The 20178-nt window shown below is 38.9% G+C and overlaps 1 protein-coding gene across 1 annotated transcript in view; it reads right to left on the minus strand.

Annotated features, from left to right (window-relative positions):
* Positions 1 to 1880: 1880 nt before the first annotated feature.
* The window catches only part of LOC135102477 (midasin-like), a 57908-nt gene continuing 39610 nt past the window's right edge, over positions 1881 to 20178 (minus strand). The window contains 8 exon segments of the mRNA XM_064007793.1: positions 1881 to 2967; positions 9358 to 9568; positions 13102 to 13284; positions 14377 to 14465; positions 15132 to 15372; positions 16300 to 16664; positions 16667 to 18347; positions 18349 to 20178. Of these exon segments, the coding sequence (XP_063863863.1) occupies positions 2033 to 2967; positions 9358 to 9568; positions 13102 to 13284; positions 14377 to 14465; positions 15132 to 15372; positions 16300 to 16664; positions 16667 to 18347; positions 18349 to 20178 (5535 nt within the window). The 3' untranslated portion in view covers positions 1881 to 2032.

Consider the following 20178-nt stretch of genomic DNA (forward strand, 5'->3'; position numbering starts at 1 on the left):
GAGAAGTTAGGTGAGAGGTATACAGCACAGATAAATTTAGTTTGAGAGTGACTCTGTAGTCATAGCCAGATGGTGGAAAACTCGGAAGAATCAAGAGCATGGGCACGAGAGCAGGTTAAGTCATTGCGCACATAAACACAACATCCCGCTTTGGATCGAAAATGAGGATAGAGAAAGTAGGAGGGAACAGAAAAGGGGCTACTGTCAGTTTCAGTGAGGAAAAGAAGATGAGGTTTAGAAGAGGAGAGGTGGTGTTCTACAGATTGAAAATTAGATCTTAGACTGCGAATGTTGCAGAAGTTAATGATGAAAAAGTTGAGGGGGGGTGTCAAGACATTTAGGGTCGTTGACAGAAAGGCAATCCGACCGGGGGACATTTATGGTCCCCTCCCCAGATGGGGACTCCAAGGCTGGTGTAGGAGTCACCATAATAATTTTGAAATTTTTGAGTGAAGGGTGTGTGTGTTATTAGGTGCTTGTAGTTTTGTTTGGAGGAAGAGAGTTGTCTTTAGAGGGCAGACTGTGACTGTTCCCTTGTGTTGTGCGACACAAAGGGAAACATTCAGTGAGGTCACTGCTGGGTTTAATGATAAGTTCACAGCACCCCCTGAACAATGCTTTAGACTTCACTGCGAGCAATTATCGTTCTGGCAGGTGTCTACTGCCTCCTCCTGGAGGAGGCAGTAGTAGTATATATATATATATATATATATATATAGAGAGAGAGAGAGAGAGAGAGAGAGAGAGAACCAAAGTTCCTTCTGTCAACTCACTATCAGTATCTCTAAAACACCTTTGAACCAATAGTACACACACATGAGCGTATGTACACACACACACACACAGCCTTCACCTACCAAGCCAGAGCTTGCATCACATTTTTTTTTTTTTACCGATAACAAGCAGTTATACTCTCTATCCCTGAGAAAGAGGAGGGTTTGTTGTGATAGGTCTTAGTTTTAGCCATAGATCAGGTTATCAAGAACTCTAAGCTCTCTCCCTGATCATAGAGTTGATGGTTAAAGACTCCTACTTAAGACCTTGTTGAATTGCACACACTTCAAATTGCTAACCATGGGATGGGAACAATAATGAAGAAATAAGTAAAAAGGAGAGAAAGGTGAGAGATGATGATGAAAACAGGAACTGGGAGGGATTGTGGAGAATAAGCTTTGGGGATATCAGTAAAAATCTAGACTTTAAACTGGCATGCGGATACATATAAAGATTTAAATGAAATGAGATTCCTGTCATGAAAATTCCATCGAAAGTTTATTTCAGGACAAGTGTAAGATTTTAAGGCACTGATAGACAGCTCTTTCTGGCTTACTTCCTGTGTGTCCCCAATTTACCACAATGCATCAGGTCTGAGTGACTATTGCTGATGATTTTATCCTGTACAAGTCGCAACTAAAAAGATGTCCAGGTAAGATTTGGTTACATTGTTACAGACCATATTCTTATCAAAGAGACCAGCATTACTTTGAAGTTGGATATATTCAGTTTTGACATATAGATATGAGTCAGACATTGTAATGGACATGTTAATTACATGGAAGATTGTTCTAACTGCACACATCAAGAATAGGAACATCTTGGGTTCAACTCAGAACAAATGTACAAGACTAGAGTCATGCTCAACTTTTTTTAAGGGTGGTGTCTTTGGCATGTCCAGTCAGAATGTGTTTTTAAAACACCATCAGTAGGTGCAATTCACTTTGATGCAGATCATCTCGTCACCAGCAAAGTATCACAGAAAATATGGGAACCTAAATTCTGTTGGTGATATCTTTTTACCCTTGAATAACTTAATAAAAACCTACCTAACAGGGAAATGGAATTCTTGATCTCTCATTATTTTATGCTAAGAACACTAATCATTACAACATCAGTTTATTAAAAACATATACTGCATACAAACTTGCTTTATATGAACTGTTTTTACAATACAAATCAAAATTGGTCATAAATAATTACTCTAATACAATAATGTACAAATGTGCAAATAACATTAATCATAAATGGAATTTCATCAGTGAGCTGCATCAGCTGTCACCAATTCAAACCACTGCCTAAGAGCTGTGGCCAAAGCATCAGGAAGTGTGTCTATGTCCCTTACTACTAAGAAAAATGGGAAGGGGAAGAACTCCACTATAGACTTCATCACTCCTCCTTCATATATTAATGTATCATAGAAGGAATACCTATTATCCTTAGCATCCAAGACCAGAAAGACAATAAATATTCTGGCAGCTCGGGCAGCTCTTACAGCTGCCTTGACTGTTTCCATTCTGGTCTGAGTTTGGCCATCACTCAGGATGAGCAGTAGCTGGGCTGTGTCTGGGTGACCATGGCTTCCAGTGATGCGGGAACCACTGAGGATGGCCACACTATCCTCTAACATTCTACTAAAGTTAGTTACTTTCTGGTCAAATTTTAAGTTGGTGAGAATTCTATTTCCTGAAGTTTCATTAAATGGCTGATCAAGAGGATGCAAAATTTTTGTAGTGGCCCCAAAACTAATAACTCCTAGCTGACCCACCTCCAGCAAGGTAAGAGCACGAGTAACTAGGGCAACACTTTCCACTGCCAGGCTTCCTGCCCGAGCTTCCATCATGGACTCAGAATCATCTACTGCCACCAGAATTTGATATGTCCTCTTACTTGGTTGTGTTCTTCTGAGCCATATTTTATCTTTGCGAAACTGCGATGCAATGTATGGAATCACTTTCCTCATGTTTAGCCATTTCCCTGTTCTATAATCACCCTGCAGCCTGGCTGCCTGTGTAGGTTCCAGAATTAGGCGAAGCTGTTCACACAACTGCATTGCCACTGAAGCCACTTGAGCCTCCTGCCTTGCCCAAGATGACCCTTCACATTCATCATGAGTGCTCACAACTTCTATTTGCCGTCTGGTCTTCTCAACATCTTCATCAAATTTGGCAACTGGTTTATCTTTTTTTTCATCTGAAATTCAAACAAAAACAGTTAAGTTGAATTTATATTACGAAAGAGACAATCATGTCAGCCAACACTTCTATCATATAAACAGACTGATGTGCATATTATATAGAAATGTGAAAAATTAAGTGTTAACAGCACTTGATTTTCCATCATGTGAGAAGTAATTGGCTGGCAATGATGAAAGATTCAGTTTTTATCATAAGAAATCATCATAAAGAACTGTGATAGGTACAGGTTTTCTTGTTTAAACCAGAAATTATTATTATATTTCACAGTAGTCATTAGTTAATATAAGACAGTTTTCTTTCCCTTACTAAATCAACAGAAAAGGGGGACCTTAGCCCCCTCACTCCGTCCCTTTTAGCTGCCTCCTGTGACAAGGGAATACAGTGGTAGTATTCTCAGCCCCTTTCCACCCAGGGTTGACAGGGTTAAGAGTGAAAATGATGATGTAAGGGTGTGTGGTGCTTTTTTTAGGCCACTTTGAATGGGATTGCAGGCCTGATATACAGATAGGTAGACTGACACTGACTTAGTTTTCTGCAGAGATTTAACTTTTTCTTTTTTTCTGATGAATGAAGGTCTGTTTTTATTTTGCAGTATTTCCTTTGCTTATGTACATGAGAAACTAGATAAATGGTACAGACCACACAACCCATACTGACCAACATGAACATATGCAATTTTTATACTGACTTTCAAAAATATCAATAGAAAACAATGACAATATTGAAATATCAACCCTTCAAAAAAGATAAGGAAACAAGTAATATATCACCAGCAAAGTCCCCAATGATGCATGTCAACAGCCATATGGATGCCTTTATAAAAGTCATTATTGTTTCTGTTGTTTTTTTTTTAATCAGCTTAGGAAAAGGCTAACTGATAAGGTGATAGAAATATCCTCTATCTATCTATCTATATAATGAGCGACAGTCTCACACAAGATGGCCCATCTTGAGAGAGAGAGAGAGAGAGAGAGAGAGAGAGAGAGAGAGAGAGAGAGAGAGAGAGAGAGAGAGAGAGAGAGAGAGAGAGAGAGAGCATTGCATCAAGGTCACTCGCTGGCTGTCTTTTCTATTTTCCCTCCAGATGGCATGGTTATAGAAAATCATGATAATTCAAACACAAGCTTACCCCTAGCAATTGTGCCATTGCCAACCACAATCCAGAGGTAAACTGTGTGCCTCTGTCAGAGGATATGAGCTGGTATGCCAAAGAGGGCGATCTAGTTGATGACTAAGGCGCATGCACAAGTTGTGGTGGAAGAATCTAAGAGTGGGATTGCTTCAGGCCATCTTGTAAACCTGTCAACAATGGTGAGAAGGTGAGTTACCCCTCTGGACTGTGGGAGAGGCCCGACGATGTCCATGTAGATGTGATCAAAGCATCAATAGGGCAATGAACCTCTTCAGTGGTGCTTTGGTGTGGCAATGGATCTTTGAAGTTTGACAAGGGGTGCAAGCTCTTGACCAGTTATCAACATCCCTACATAGCCCATGCCATATGAATTTGGCTGCAATCAGTATCTTCATGGCCTGGATGAAAGGATGAGCAAGGCCATACACGGTGTTGAAGATGTGGCGTCACCAGCAAGCAGGGATGATTGGTGGGTGTCCATCACAGAGGAGAGTAGAGTTTGAAGGACCGAAACGTACATCTTCCAACACCAGGCCAGAGATGGCAGTACGACAGGCGACTATCTCTTCCTCCACCTGTTAACTTGCTGCCAGAGCTGTGTAGTCGATGCCTGGTTCCAAGGTGTTGATGGAGTTGATGGAGCATGAAAGTGCATCTGTGACCTTATTACTCTTCCCTGAGATGTGTTGAATGTGTGTAGTATATTCTGAAATATAGGCAAGGTGTCGTTGCTGCCTGCTGGCTGACCAAGGATAAGACACCTTGGTAAAAACAAATGTGAGTGGCTTATGGGCAGTAAAAGCTGTGAACTCCCTGCCCTCGAGGAAGTAGTGAAAGTATCGAATTGCTAGAGTGTGAAGTTCCCGGTTGAAAGCCCTGTATTTCCATTCCAGGGGTCATAGGTGGCAAATGAAAAGGCTAGAGGTCACCATTCACCATTAACAAGTTGTTCCAGAACTCCTCCCATCACTGTTTCTGACGTGTCGATCACGAGAGTGGTTGGTGCATCGGCTTGCGGATGAACCATCATTGTTGAATTAGCCAATCCTGCCTTGGTGTTCTCGAAAGTGATGGAAGCAGCATTGGTCCATATGAGCTTTCTAGACTTGCTAGTGAGGAGCTGGAAAAGCAGTTCCACGATCTTAGTTGCTGCTGGTATGAAGTGGTGGTATAAAGTTACAATGCCAATAAATTCCTGGAATCCTTTCATAGTAGTGGGTTTCGGGAACTTGTGAATAGCATCAACTTTGGCTGGAAGTGGAATGGCCCTGTGTTGGTCAATGCAATGGCCAAGAAAACTGATGGGGGAGAGGCCAAACTGGCACTTAGCCAGATTGATGGCCAGGTCATGTTCACTTAACCTCTGGAAAAACTGTCTGAAGTGAGTATAGTGTTCTTGGCATGTACGACTCACGACTAGGATGTCATCCAGGCAGATAAACGCAAAATCTAGCCATGGAATGCATGGACAGCATTCCTGAGGCTAAAAGGCATGCACAAGAACTCAAAAAGACCAAGCAGGGTGATTATGGGAGTTTTGGGGATGTCATCAGAATGAACTGGAATCTGGTGATAGCCTCATACCAAGTCAATCTTCAAAAAATATCTTGGCACTGTCAATATTCACCATGAAGTCTTGAATGTGGGGCACTGGGTACCAGTCTGCTGTAGTGATATCATTCAGATAGTGGTAGTCCCCACAAGGCCTCCAGCCCCAGTTGATTTTCAAACCATGTGCAGTGGGGATGCCCATGGGCTATCTGAGTGATGCACAATACCCATTTCCTCCATTTTTCTGAACTCCTCCTTAGCTTGTGAGAGCTTGTCAGGAGGAAGCCTGTGTGCCCGTGCATGTAGAGGTGGACCCGTGGTGGTAATGTGGTGCATTACACCATGCTTTGGTACTGCTAAATGGAACTGTGGCTTGACGATATCCAGATAGTCCAGTAGTATCTTGGCATACACACTGTTTGAACAAGACACAGAGTCAAGATGATGCGCTGGTAACAGGGCATGGCAAAGGTTAACCGATTCAAATGTTGTTGAATCAACAATGCAACGTCCTTTCATGTCGACAAGCAAAGAGTGTGCATGGAGGAAATCTGCACCAAGCAGTGATTGTGAGACATCAGCGATGGTAAATGTCCACTTGAAATGACAGCTGTTGAAATTTAGGTGGATGGTGCATGTGCCGTATGTCTTGATGTTGCTTCTGTTGGCTGCTGCCAAGAGTGGACCTCTCTTCCTACACTGAGTGTCTTTGCTAAAGCCAGGCAAAACACTAATCTCTGCCCCTGAATCAACGGGAAAACAGCGCCCAGAGTGGCAATTGTTGACATTGAGGAGTCAATGTTCACGTCCGGCAGCAGTAGCTATTACCGACGGCCGGCTGCCCAGGTGCATGCAGGGTGGATGGCATCAGCAGGCTTCGGAGCACCAATGTTGGTGATAATAAGACCAGTTCTCATGGGTATTAGCCAGCAACTTCAATGTTGTTCCATCAGGATGAGTACTGGTGGTTAGCACAGAATGTTGGGTCACGGCTGTGATGTTGGTAATGAAGGTTTCGTCCTGCTGTTTGGCCTGCCACAGCACATCTGCTCCCACCACCAACTGACGGGGATGGGTGAATTTGTCATCCGCAAGGATTAGGCAGATGTCGTCAGACATCTGCTCCAGAAAGAATAGGAAACATGGCATATGTCCATCCATCAGGGCAAGCATCTCGTTCATTAGTATGGGTGGTTTGCGGTTGCCGAGGCCATGAGGCCATCCATGTGCAAAAGTTTTTTGCCCTTGCACGCTTGCTTAGGCTGAAGGTACTGGTAAGGAGCTTCTTGATTCCTTTATAATTGCCGTCAGCAGGAGGGTGGCGGAGGAAGTCGATGACGTGCCCAGCTGTTTCCTGATCCAGTGCACTGACCACATAGTAATATTTGGTAGTGTCAGCAGTGATTTGGCGTACGTGGAACTGGGCTTTAACCTGTTCGAACCACACCTGAGGTTGTGAAATCCAGAAAGTGAGTAGCTTGAGTGATACTGCATTCTGTTGATCTTTGCTGTCTTTGGTAGACATGGTGAAATCCAAAAGAAGTCGTTTTGGATTTTCCAGGGTCACCACTGTAGTGATTCTTAGTAAGTAAACGATGACAAAAGTGGAGCAGTTTACTCAGTAGCAGAGACAATACAATTCAAATGTATGTGGAAGAGAAGGGGTGTGGTCATGCTGGCTGTAAAGTGAATTCTGCCTGGTCTGGTGGTACGCACCAGCAGCTCACCTCTCTCCATCACCAATTGGTTAGCAAGGGAGGCGAGAGTGCTCAAGCTATGGACCGTAATGTAGCTTCAGTGGCAAGACTCAAGTTGGTAGAATGATGGTTTGAAGATCTAGTGGTCTGTGGTGCCACAAATAATATATATATATATATATATATATATATATATATATATATATATATATATATATATATATATATATATATATATATATATATATATATATATATATATATATATATATATATATATATATATATATATATATATATATATATTGTTATGTGGGGCATAAGGAAGAAGTGAGAGTATGAAGAAGAGGAGAAAGAAAGGAGAGAAAGGGAAGAGAAAGCAAGAGCAAAGAGCACAAATGCCAGATGTATGATGACTGGGTGGCCATGTGGCTCTGAGTTTACTGTAAAATCATCTTGTATCTAATCATCCTTCTTCCCCATTCTGTTTACCCTACTTCTAGTTGTCCCTTCAGTTCAAGTCTCACCCAGTATTTAATTGACGAGTCCCCCTTGCTCACACAGTAATCAGAATATATCCAGGCCCCATAGGTCAGTCACCAGAATTTTCAAAAGATAATAATTTTGTTGTGCCTGCTAGCAGTTTGAGTGTGGGGGTGAGCAGGGAGGGTGGGGAGCCCTCATTCTTCCCCCCTCCTCTCTCACATGACTCACACTCCTGTGATGACTAAGGATGGCATGTTCTCACAACTCAGTCACAGTTTGTACTTTTACAAGAGATAGATATGCATTCAAGGCAGTGCTAATGCGAGAAGACTGGGAGGAATACAGCTAGACAGGCCAGTTGCTTTAAGGGGTATTTGAATAATTTACCACAATATACCCCTGCTTATATGTGTAGTGTTTAGGTGTCTCCATTAACCTGACTATGAGAGTAGTTATTTGTAATACAGTTGATATACTTGTGATGTGACCCCTTGGCTGTGTGTGTGTAAGCCTGGTGCAGTGAGCAGTTGACAACCTTTCTATTTGTGTTTGTGGGCAACTTGTCTGTGTATATGTTGTTTTGTTACATACTACTGTGATCTAGTGCTCTCTTAGAGTGTTGTTCTTGGACGGGGAACAGGGCTTGTCTTCTGGGAACTTGATTATAATATTGCAAAGCAGAGGGAGATAGTGTTCTATGAAAAGTGAGTGGATATTGTCTTGTCATTCATGAAGGCAGTATTCTGTAGTATGTTATAATCCTTATGTGTTTGTTGCTTGTTGTGATTGTCCCTTTCTAGAACATAGCTGATGATTCTTTCTTAGCAAGGAGGTGGGAGGTGGGGTGGGGGGGATGATCTGTTGGTGTTATAATATTCCCTTGCTGTAGGTGGGTGAAACAGGCTGATGACCTCATTTGTGTAACCTGGTGTTATGACCATCTGTGTAAAGGGTGCAAGACTCAAAAGAGGACTTTGTAACCTATATTTAGCCCTGCACCAAGTCACATAGGTGGTGACTTGTGGGAAGCTAGCCCAGTTTGAGACAGCTGTAAAAGGGGCAGGAATCCATGGTCATAACAATGTGTGTGTGTGTGTGTGTGTGTGTGTGTGTGTGTGTGTGTGTGTGTGTGTGTGTGTGTATATATATATATATATATATATATATATATATATATATATATATATATATATATATATATATATATATATATATATATATATATATATATATATATATATATATATATATATATATATATATATATATATATATATATATATATATACACACACAGTATGTGTACTACAATTAGCTGCCCTGGCAAAAAAGGGGCAGAGGCAGGGAAATCCCCTCCTAAATTTTCTCAACTGTTACAAGAAAATTCATAGGTCATGTTTTTTTTTTTTTTTTTTTTTTTACAGACCAACTTGAATCATATTACATATACTATTCAATTTTCCTAAAACTCAAGAGAGTATAAAAAAAAGCTTCCTGATGATAAAGTGAGGAAAGTCACCTTGGTCTGGCATCAAAGTATGGAAGTAGGTCTCTGGTGGACGCTGGATGATATTTTCCAGCACTGTCTCTCCTTCTGTAACTATTTGTGCCTCTCCCTCGGCTTGTGGGTCCTGCTTGCCCTGACGCTGCTCCCTTTGTTCTTCATTTTTGCCTTCCTGGCTGGTGGCCTTCTTCTCTTCTCCAGCTTCTCCTAGCTCTTCTTCCTCAACCTGTTCAAAACATTTGTTCTAGATGAAAATATCTCTTTAAGAGGTAAATTAAAGACAAAAATCTATAAGGTATAATGTAAAAAAAAAAGCACGAGACTCAAAATTTCCTGTAGTTTTAAGGCTCAAAAAGGCATGAAGTCCAGCCACTGACCTTTAACCCCTTCTCAGCACCAGGCAGATGTATGTCTAAATCTAGAGTATGCTAAGTTTGGTCCATACATTGATACATGTATCTATATTGTTTTCCCACACATGGGCACTCCATATTGACATCTATATATAAGTAGCTGGCTGTGACAATAGATCATGTGTCAAAAGTAAACAAATGAGTAAATTGCACTTAAAGGTAAGCACACTGTGTGCATTAGTCATTCACCATTGGTTTACTTTACCTGTCTAGTATGACCTAGACAGAGTATATGCAAATGTATTATATCTCATTATAGACTACATTTTCTTGGCTTTTATGTGATATAGATCTGATTTCATTATGTTGAATAACTGAAGTTATAAAATGATGAATAATAGTGTGTTAAGCAGGAAACATTTTCAGATTTTGAAACTTTCACATGGCCCAGTAAACTTTTGAAGAAAAAATCTATTAACATGCAGCATCTCTTAATAATTCATTAAGAACAGACTTGGATACCCCATGACAATAATTTCAGTGCTTCCCATTGGCTCAGTTGCACTGTCTCAGCACCACTCTCTCTAGGAGAAGGGATGGACAGTGCTGACAGACATACAATAATTTCTACTACTTTTTCTTCCTCATTCATCTCTCTCTCTCTCTCTCTCTCTCTCTCTCTCTCTCTCTCTCTCTCTCTCTCTCTCTCTCTCTCTCTCTCTCTCTCTCTCTCTCTCTCTCTCTCTCTCTCTCTCTCTCTCTCTCTCTCTCTCTCTCTCTCTCCTCACTGTAAACCGTCTTAGGACAGTGAGAAATTTTATAGTGAGGATCTGTTGTTCATTCTCAACATTTTTATCTTCTACTCTTAAAAAGATTTTGAAGTGATTTGCCTTCCCTATTCAAGATCACATGAGAGAGAGAGAGAGAGAGAGAGAGAGAGAGAGAGAGAGAGAGAGAGAGAGAGAGAGAATGCTCTATCACCATGGTAATATGCTGTGTTGCCAAACAGCCAAACTAACATCTTGTGATGGTGCACTTTCTCTCTCTCTCTCTCTCTCTCTCTCTCTCTCTCTCTCTCTCTCTCTCTCTCTCTCTCTCTCTCTCTCTCTCTCTCTCTCTCTCTCTCGGCAATAGATAAGTAATAATTGTACCTTAATAACATAGCTAACTATAATAACTTGACACAAAATGTAATGATATTGGCATTAGCAATGCCGTACAACAGTTTGGGCTGGCTGGTGTGGCACATCTTGATAGAGAAAACTTGCGTGTTGCCAGCAATGAAGTTTTTTATTGTCATTTATAGAAACTTTCATGTATGTAACACTAATTTTTGGGGGTTACAATAGTGTACACTAATGTCTTGCGTTAAAAATTAGCCATCATTATCAACAGCTGCCTCTTGAAACATCACGTATTTACTGAATGAGATAGTGATGGTGATAGCATGATTGATGAGGTATACAGTACTATGATTAATGAATGTTAGCTGCACACACAATAGAGATATGATCATATCAATGTTATTTCTAAGATGTAGGGGAAATCATCGAACAGAATACATTATTAACTCCATTTCAAGGTGGTTGGGGCTTGGCCCCTTGTTGCAGCCAGCTACTCATATAGACTCTGCCACAAAATTGACTAAACTATTGGATCTATATATATATATATATATATATATATATATATATATATATATATATATATATATATATATATATATATATATATATATATATATATATATATATATATATATATATATATATATATATATATATATACCATAAACTAGTTTTAATATACATCCATATAGGTATAGGATGGTTAGGAATCACTCTACTGATGGTAGATGATTCAGAATCATCAAAGTCATCCACAAAATCATCATTTAGCTTATATCCTCCACTACCAAAGCTGTTATATTTTCCAACTTAAGATGTCTCTTGATCCTTGACATAATAGACTAATAGGAATAGAGAAATTCTAAAAATGCATATCAACCATCAGCAAAGGACAGGCAGTGACTGTCACTGAGAGGCATTCAGCATTCTCCACTGGTTTCCAGGGGTTTGAGCTGGCATGAGATGTCAAATAGCAACTTATGTGAATAATTTTGCTGGTAGAAAGGAACCTTTTATAAAAAGACCATGCTACAACCTAAAGTAGTCATGAGACTAAATGTTTATATCCCATTTTCAAAACATTTATGTATAGATAGTTCCTCCAATGGGAATGGGTTCAACAAAACAGAAAGCAACAGAAACAACACCAACAATTTTTTTTTTTTTTTTTTCATTTCCCTTCACTATCAAATAGAGGTCTAAATTTTACTTTTATCATAAATTCTGAATACTGAATATCTTGAAAACCATGCAGTTTTTCCATAGATAGGGTCTGCACATCAAACCTCACATCTGACACCATAGTAACAACAATGACCAGAAACTAATGTTTCATTGTATCATAATATAAATTTGTCATTATAAACTAAAAAGTTACATAACTTTTCAGATTATGAGCAGATACATTTGAAATGGCAAAGTAGATGGCCTTGTGCTAATATAGTATTGTAATGCCACTGTTGCAAGCAACAATATTCACTTGCTTGGAGCACAAAATATGGCTTGAATAGTCACCTTCTAACTCACCAAGTTAATTAAATCTTTATTCACTTTTCAAGTTAACTGCTCTTTTAATATGATGAGCATATACAGTCATTTAAAATATGTTTTTGTAATCCAAGTGAGTGGTTATTGTAGCATGTGACTTGCCACAGCTTGCAAATCAGTTTATTAACAAAACAAAAGGAAGGCTATGCAACTAATAATAGCAATATGCTCATACTGTCCCATTCAGCCCTATTAACTCTGAAGACTGTGTTGGATTTTATGATTATAAATAGCTACAATGCAGCAGGAGTGAGTTGCTGTGTTAGGCTATGGCATATATGGTGGAGGGAGAGAGCAATGATAGTGGTGCAACACACTCAAAACTCTTAAGGTTTTATTCAGTTAACCTGATCTAAAGTATTTAATTATAAAATCTTTGCAACTTTCTCTATAAATCATCATTACTTCATTATAAAAAAAGTTTGCAATTTTAAAGATTTATCAAACTTTACCAGATATTGTGGATCTATACCACAGCACCAATATCCATTGTTTCCCACTTTTAATCCCTCATTTCATTTATGATTTTAAGTGAACAATTATTTTCCTGTTAATCTTGAAATAAGATACAGATGATGACTTTCAATGAATTGTAAGTATAATGCTATTCAGTAGATTTCTCAAGGTACTTACACAGTCAACAAGAGCAGTTGCTGAGACATAATCATGCCTAGACAGTTATAATTCTATAGTTATCAGAAATATCAGAAACAGCAAACAGTAAAGGTTACCTCCATTGGAGTATCTAACATATCTTCATCTGCCATCTCCTCCTCCTGTCTGTCTGCAGGTGCTGGAGCCTCCTTAGCCTGCTCCTGTGTGCCAGCATCTACCATATGGGCATCAAAGTGGTCCTCTGACTTGCTGATGTGTTCATAAGTTGAGTGTTGAGATTCTTTCTCAGCATCATTGTCCTAAAAATAAATAATAAAAATAACCTGTGCAACAATGAAGCCTCAACCAGATGATGTAAAATTCTGATGATTCAAAGCCATGATCAAATTATACTGACATGTACATAAATAAGAAAAAGGAAATTAGAGGGGAACATAATAAAGATTGTTGTCAGTGGCTTTAAATACTTGAGCCTCAGTAAAAAAAGATGAGGTTTGGGAGAGGTGAGGTGATGTTCCTCAGATCAAAATTATAACCAAGACCACAATTGTTGTAGATGGCAAAAGAAAGTTGTGGGAAATTTCAAGACACCTGTTTAATGTTGTCTAATTTCTGAACATTTCTAGTCTCCTCCCCAGATGGCAATTCCAAGGAAGGCTGTATGGCCTAATCCATAATAATAATAATAATAATAATAATAATAATAATAATAATAATAATAATAATAATAATAATAAGGAACCTGGTTTAATCATTGCCTAAGTATCTTAAGACCACAAATAATAAAATTTCTATCAGTATACTTTAATAACAAAAATGTATGAAATCTAAACTAGTATTGAATTTTGTATGCATTGTTAATCAGACAATTAGTCAATAGCTTTTTGCTGCATCACATTATAATTTGGGAAGCAGAGGATTGCATTTTTTTCAATCTTTTTCTATTTTCATCAACTTCCACCCCTGCAGTAAACAAATACATGCTGCTAAATTTGTGATTCTTACCTTCGGTAAGCATTAACAAATTGGTAAGGCATATTAGAAGTTAAACTTGATGTAAGGATGCATCATGGAAAGAATATAAACACAGTAGACAATGAGTCTATGATAGTTCACACTTGCCACCAGCAGCTTCATTCTTATCTTTCCTATGCACAATCCAGTTATAAAGATAGATCTTTAGACTTAGATCACATCCTCTAGATAGATCTTTAGACTTAGATCCCATCCTCTAGTTATCTTGTTATTTACAAAGAAATAATTCAGAATTTGTAGAAAATACAAAATCTTTGATACTGCTGACTTCCAAACACTTTAGATACATTCTGGTGTAGATGTAAATATTTCAAATTGCAAAATCATTAGTATGAATGAAAAATTACACAACAAACCTTTTCCTGTTGCTGTTGGTCAGCTTCTGATTTCCTTTGCTTGGACTCTTTGGTCATCAAGCCCTGTTGTATCCTCTTGTTATTATCACCTGAGGTAGAAAAAAAATATCTCATGAAAGTTAAAACAAACATTATATTAAGTTTCGAACTAACTCACTATTACAGTTGAACACTGAAAACTAAAATAATGTAGTTTTTAATAGCTTATCATTAATTAAATTTTTTATTAGGAGTGAAATCCTGAATACTAGCAGAACCCATGGAATGAATGTGAATGATGCTTACAAACTAAAGCAGTCTGAGATGACAATGTTAAGATAGATATGTAGTGCACCATTAAACATCAGACCTGAAAATAGAAGCTTAAGAGAACAAAAGATGGTGAATTGAGGGAGAAGATGGAAAATGAGTATATTAGTTGGTGGTGAGAAAGGTAGACTGAAATGGTTTAGGTAGGTTACCAAGATAAAAAAGAATGATTGGACCATAAAATTAATAATCTGAAAGTAGTCAGTATTACAGTTCTTCCTTGAAAAAAATTGAAGATAACTCACAATTATATAATCCTGAAACTCCTTGAAGATTTATGCAAAGGAAGCTATAAATAATTATGCAGCCTGCAAAAAGTGATACATGCAAATACATATGTAGTTTTTAAAAATGGTGATAATAATGACAAATGGAAAACTGGTTAGGGTAGTTATAAAAATAAGCTCCAGGAGAAAACAAACAAGCAGAATTTGAATTAAGCCTACCCAATGTCCTGTTCTCATCAGTCTCCCCAGGTCTACGCGGCTTCTTCATGTCACTCTGGTCATTGGCTGAGGCCTGAGTAACCAAGGCTGAGGACTCTCCCTGGTGGGCATCTTCTCGAGTTCGACTCTCAGATTGACCAGTGCCTTCCTGATCCTCTGTCTGTTCTCCCATTTGTCCTTGTTCCTCCTGCTTTTCCTCATCATCTTCATGCTGTCCACCAGTGTCTGATTTGGATTGCTCCTGTTGATAATGATTATGCTGATAGATTTCTCTGGATTTTTTTTTTTTTTTTCAGTACAAAATAAAGATGATAACTAGTGAATGCCTATTTTTCATCAAAATTAATTTACTTATTCTGATTCTGAACTGACACAAAGACCAATTCAAGTGTGCAAGTCATATGATCCAGATTGTCATGGACTGAAACCAGATACCTAATGTATATTTTCATGGATTCTAACAGTATAATGCTTGGTGCATTTGGTCCAGTACAAAAGCCCATGGCTTGATTCTTCACCAGCATAAATATTTGGGAAGGTCTCTCCTGTTTATGAAGCTGGCTGGAAAATTGTGGCCTCATAGTTTATAAGCAATAGGTGACCAGTAGCTGTATTCACCATCATATGTGCAATGTGCAGTTCTTACAAATTATGAAAATGCTGAAGATCAAAGTATGGTCATAACATTTAGTTTATGAATAAATACATCCTGTAGAGTTTCCTATGCTCACATTCAATCAACAAAATTTAATAAAAATTTTATAAATGGTGAAAACCAGCTGAGCTCCTGAGAGAAAGCAAAATACTTAACATGAGGAAAATTAATCAGGAGTAAGATAAATAAAATGAAAAAAAAAAGTTAGTTTTGAAATGCAAGGATAGTATGACAAAAAGGTATACTGCCAGAGCATGTTCATATGCTTCCTGATCCTTTTCTTTTGTGATTGTTGTAGGAAAACAAATCTCATGCTTGATAATGGGATCATCAAAAGAACAACTGTTCAATGTCATAACTATCACTCTAACTTCTCTGAAATTATAGCTTATCTGTATCAACTTGCGAAGTTTGATTACACTGCTGACAAAATATATTTACATGAAATCTGTGAGTTATGTCAATCCTACATTAATTTTCAATATTTCCTAATAACCATAAATAATTTCTCACCTTAGTCTGGTCCTTGCTGCCATCTGTGGTGTCCATCTCAGCTGCCTCTGCTGGATCTTTAGAGCTTTTGTCTTCAGATGCCTCAGCTTTATCTTCTAAGTTATTTTCTTCATTATTTAAGTCATTTCCTTCCTCAGTTCCCTGTCTTCGCTCATCCTTGTTTCTTTCTTCTGAAGATTCCTCCTCATCCTGTTCTCCATCATCTTTTTCTCCAAGCTCTCCATCATCATCTTCAACAGATTCCTTTTCATTAGGTTCCTCTTGTCCTTTAGCTGTATTCTCTTCAGCATCTTCCTCCTCCCCATCCTCTTTTGGTTCCTTTTCATCTTCTGGGAAAATACCCTTTTCCTCTATTTCTCCTGGAAGTGATCCATTTCATCATCATCATCATCATCATTTTCATTGGTGTCACCATTATCCAAGTTCATGTCATCTGGCAACTCCATTTTTTCCTCTTCTTCATCTTCTATGTTTGCTTCTCCATAGGGATCAGTGAAATTGTCATCATATTCTTGGCCATCTTCATTCATTTCATTTTCTTTCCTTGTGTCCTCTATTTCATCTAAGTCTTCTTTCTTCTTCTGTTCTTTATCTCTTTCCTTCTTACTCTTATTATCATCTTTGGCCACCATTTTTGACTCTGTAGCTTCTCCCTCTCCAGGTCCATCTTCTTCATCCTGGTCTTTAGTCTCCTCTTCATCCTCACTTTCCTCATTATCACCCCATATTTTTTCATCAAGTTTATCAGCACCTTTTTCAGTTTCACCCATTTGTTTATCCAAATCCTTTTGATTATCATCATCATTATCACTGTCACTTTCTCCTCTCTCATTCTTCTCAACATCCTGCAGCTTTCCCTCAAAATCTTCATTCATTTCAATTCCCTTATCCTCTTCTTGCAAATCTTTGTCTCCTGCCTCCTCCTTTTCTCCCTCCTTCAAGGCTGATTCAAGTTGGTCTTCTAACTCAATGCGATCAGAAACATCTTTTTTACCCTCACCCTCACCAAGGCCAGTGCCTCCTGAATCCTCAAAATTTGTAGCCCCCTCTCCACCTTCATCTTGCAATTCTTGAGGACGACAAAAGCCTTTTACTGCTAAGTTTTGAAAAACTGCAATTATAATTGATGTTAATTTAGCAATACTTCTGTTACTGCTTGTCATCATTAGCAAAACAGATTCACAAATTGCATGATACTGCTCAAGGAGTGGTAGTGAAGCCTTCAATACCTGCTGTATGTCAGGCTGACATTCTGATATCTTCACAAGCTTCTGTATTCTGGTCACAATTTCTTCCATGTGCAGGTTTTCAGTATCAGACTTGAGCTGTTTGACTAATCCAAGACTAAGCATATCCTTTCCAGATTCTTCATCATTTTCAACTTTGCTTTGTACAGGGCAATGTTTCTTGTACAAATTCTCTACACACAGCAATATTTGAGTCAAACAGTTTTCCAATAGATCAAAACCAACACCATGAACATCATCTTGTGGTTGAGCAACATTAGCAAGAGAGAAATTAGACTGGGCAGCCCACCATTCTGACAACCACTTGTTTAGTTGGCCAGTGACTGGATGTAGCTTATCATGTCTTACTGAAAGCATCTTGGTAACTTCATGTAACTCCTTGGCATCTTGACTAAGATTATTTATGATGTCATTGTACACTTTACTGTGGGCTGGAGTAACTAATCTATGGCCACTCTGGAAATGTCTCAATAAACTGGTAAGCTTTAATGCCAAACAATCAATTTTCCCCTTAGTTCCTTCTAGAATGGTCTTAGCTTCATGAACTTCTATTTTACATGGAGAAGCTTCAAGCAACAGTAAAGGTTTAGCATTAGTATATGTCCCAAGTACTTTAACAGTCTCCTCAAGAGTAAGTGACAAAGAAGTTGTCAAAGAGTGGAGATGCTGTATTCTTGTCAACATCTTACTCACTGAGTGATGAGAATCTACTTCTCTTATGTCTTTGAGAAGATTATGCAATTTGTGAGTAAATTCACTAACATAGGATAAGGACATCCTTTGGTCCCGCACCAGAAGAAAAAAGATGACATGAGATGCCACGCAGCCGCTTGATGAGTTCAGGGCCAAGATCTTGATGTGGTTGCTGTAGGGAGGACAACAGCAAGGAGAGACGACCAATACTGCGGTTAAGATACTTTACACACCCTGGCCAGGCCTCTCGTGCTGGCAACAAAGATGGAACGTCTGTGTGAGCAACTTCCAAATCTACTGGTGAAAGGTTCAGGCAGGAGTCAATATCCTTATGATCCCAAAGGCTATTACCACGTGTGTAGGTCACACCCATACAATCTAACACCTTGAAGAGCCGTGTGAGAGATTCCCTTCGGCGCTGCATCACACCTCTCAGTTGCTTGACACGTATTTTATCTGAAGGAGCATTCTCAGCTCGTGTTGCTGCTGCCTGAAGTTCTTGATAACTGGATATGATCTTGACTGTGGTATCTTCAACTTCATCCACATAGACTGTATAAGAAAACTCAGACAGCATTCTACATGCTAACTTGTGGCAGCGCTTGGTTAGGAAGGTGAGTCTAGAAAGGACTTGGTATTCTCCTACATCTTCTGAGTGTTTTACCATTACAGGAGATGGAGGCAAAACAGGATAAGGGATCTTTGATGGGCAGATCTCAGACTTTTGATCCCAAGCTCCTGTATGGTCTTCATTCAACTCTGAGTTTGTGTCACACATAAGTGGTGCAAAAGGCCGTCTCAAATTCTTTTCCCAATTCCTCATGTGGCGATGAAGAGTACGACGACTCTTATCTACAGACTCTCGCACAGCAAAGTAATTGATATCATTCCAGCGAGCTATCTTAACATAGCCTTTCACTTCCTTTTCAATTGGCAATCTGGCCTTGGTTATTGCTGTGGTTACCAAATGCAAGAACTGACTGAAGTAGTGGTATAAATTCCATGTGATAGCCACTAATGATTGAGTAATTTTACTCTTTTCTAGTACTGCAAGATGACAGTGAAAAGAAAAAAGGAGTTGTAGGCGAATTTGAAAATCACCCAAGACCGCAGTTTCCAAAAACTGTTTCAGTGTTTGTAATACTTCAGGCAATGTAACTGTTTCTGTAAGAGCAGCTTGGAACGTATCAAAAAGATATGGCCACCATTTCCGACCCTGAACCGCAACCTTGTGAGTGACAGAGTCTAAACAAGAGCGCCATGCATTCAACTCCAGCTGTCGCCACTCAAGGACTTGGTGAGTCACAGCCTCCAGTTGTTCCTTCATGGACACACCAGAATGAGCATTCCTTTCCCATTCCTGAGCCTTTTCCAGAATTGTTTCCAAGCCTATTACATGCTTCATAAGTGGAGAAGTGAGAGGGAAGTCCAACACTCTTGATATAACAGTGTTCACCATTACCAAACTAGGATGACCTGGCCACTGCATGAGGAGTTCATTAACACATTCACACACTGAATTCAGTAGTGGGCGAACTTTCAACACCTCTTGGGGATTGGGGTCTTTATAGATGTCATAGGGATGTTCAAGAAGTGGTGTAAGGGATTCTTGAGATAAGTAAGAGCAAGAGTAATCATTACTCAAAATATGAGCTCCCAACATAGCCTGATCAAGGCAGCAACCTGCTATGGTTCCTACAGTTCCTATAAGGGATTGAAGCACAGAGAACCTCAGCAGTGCTGCTGTAACTACCTGTGAATGGATGGAGACTTTTGTGTCAGGAGCAAGCCATGAAGTGTGAACTAAGTTTGCAAAAATCTTGTTATGTAACTCACTTATTTCAAAAAGTTGTTCATCAGTCATGTACATAACCAGAGTATCTTGATGTTCCTCCCTTTCACCATTTTTCATCTTTACTGTATCTTCTAAATTTATTCC

The sequence above is a fragment of the Scylla paramamosain genome, chromosome 7 (genome assembly GCF_035594125.1).
Source record: "Scylla paramamosain isolate STU-SP2022 chromosome 7, ASM3559412v1, whole genome shotgun sequence".
Classification (NCBI taxonomy): domain Eukaryota; kingdom Metazoa; phylum Arthropoda; class Malacostraca; order Decapoda; family Portunidae; genus Scylla; species Scylla paramamosain.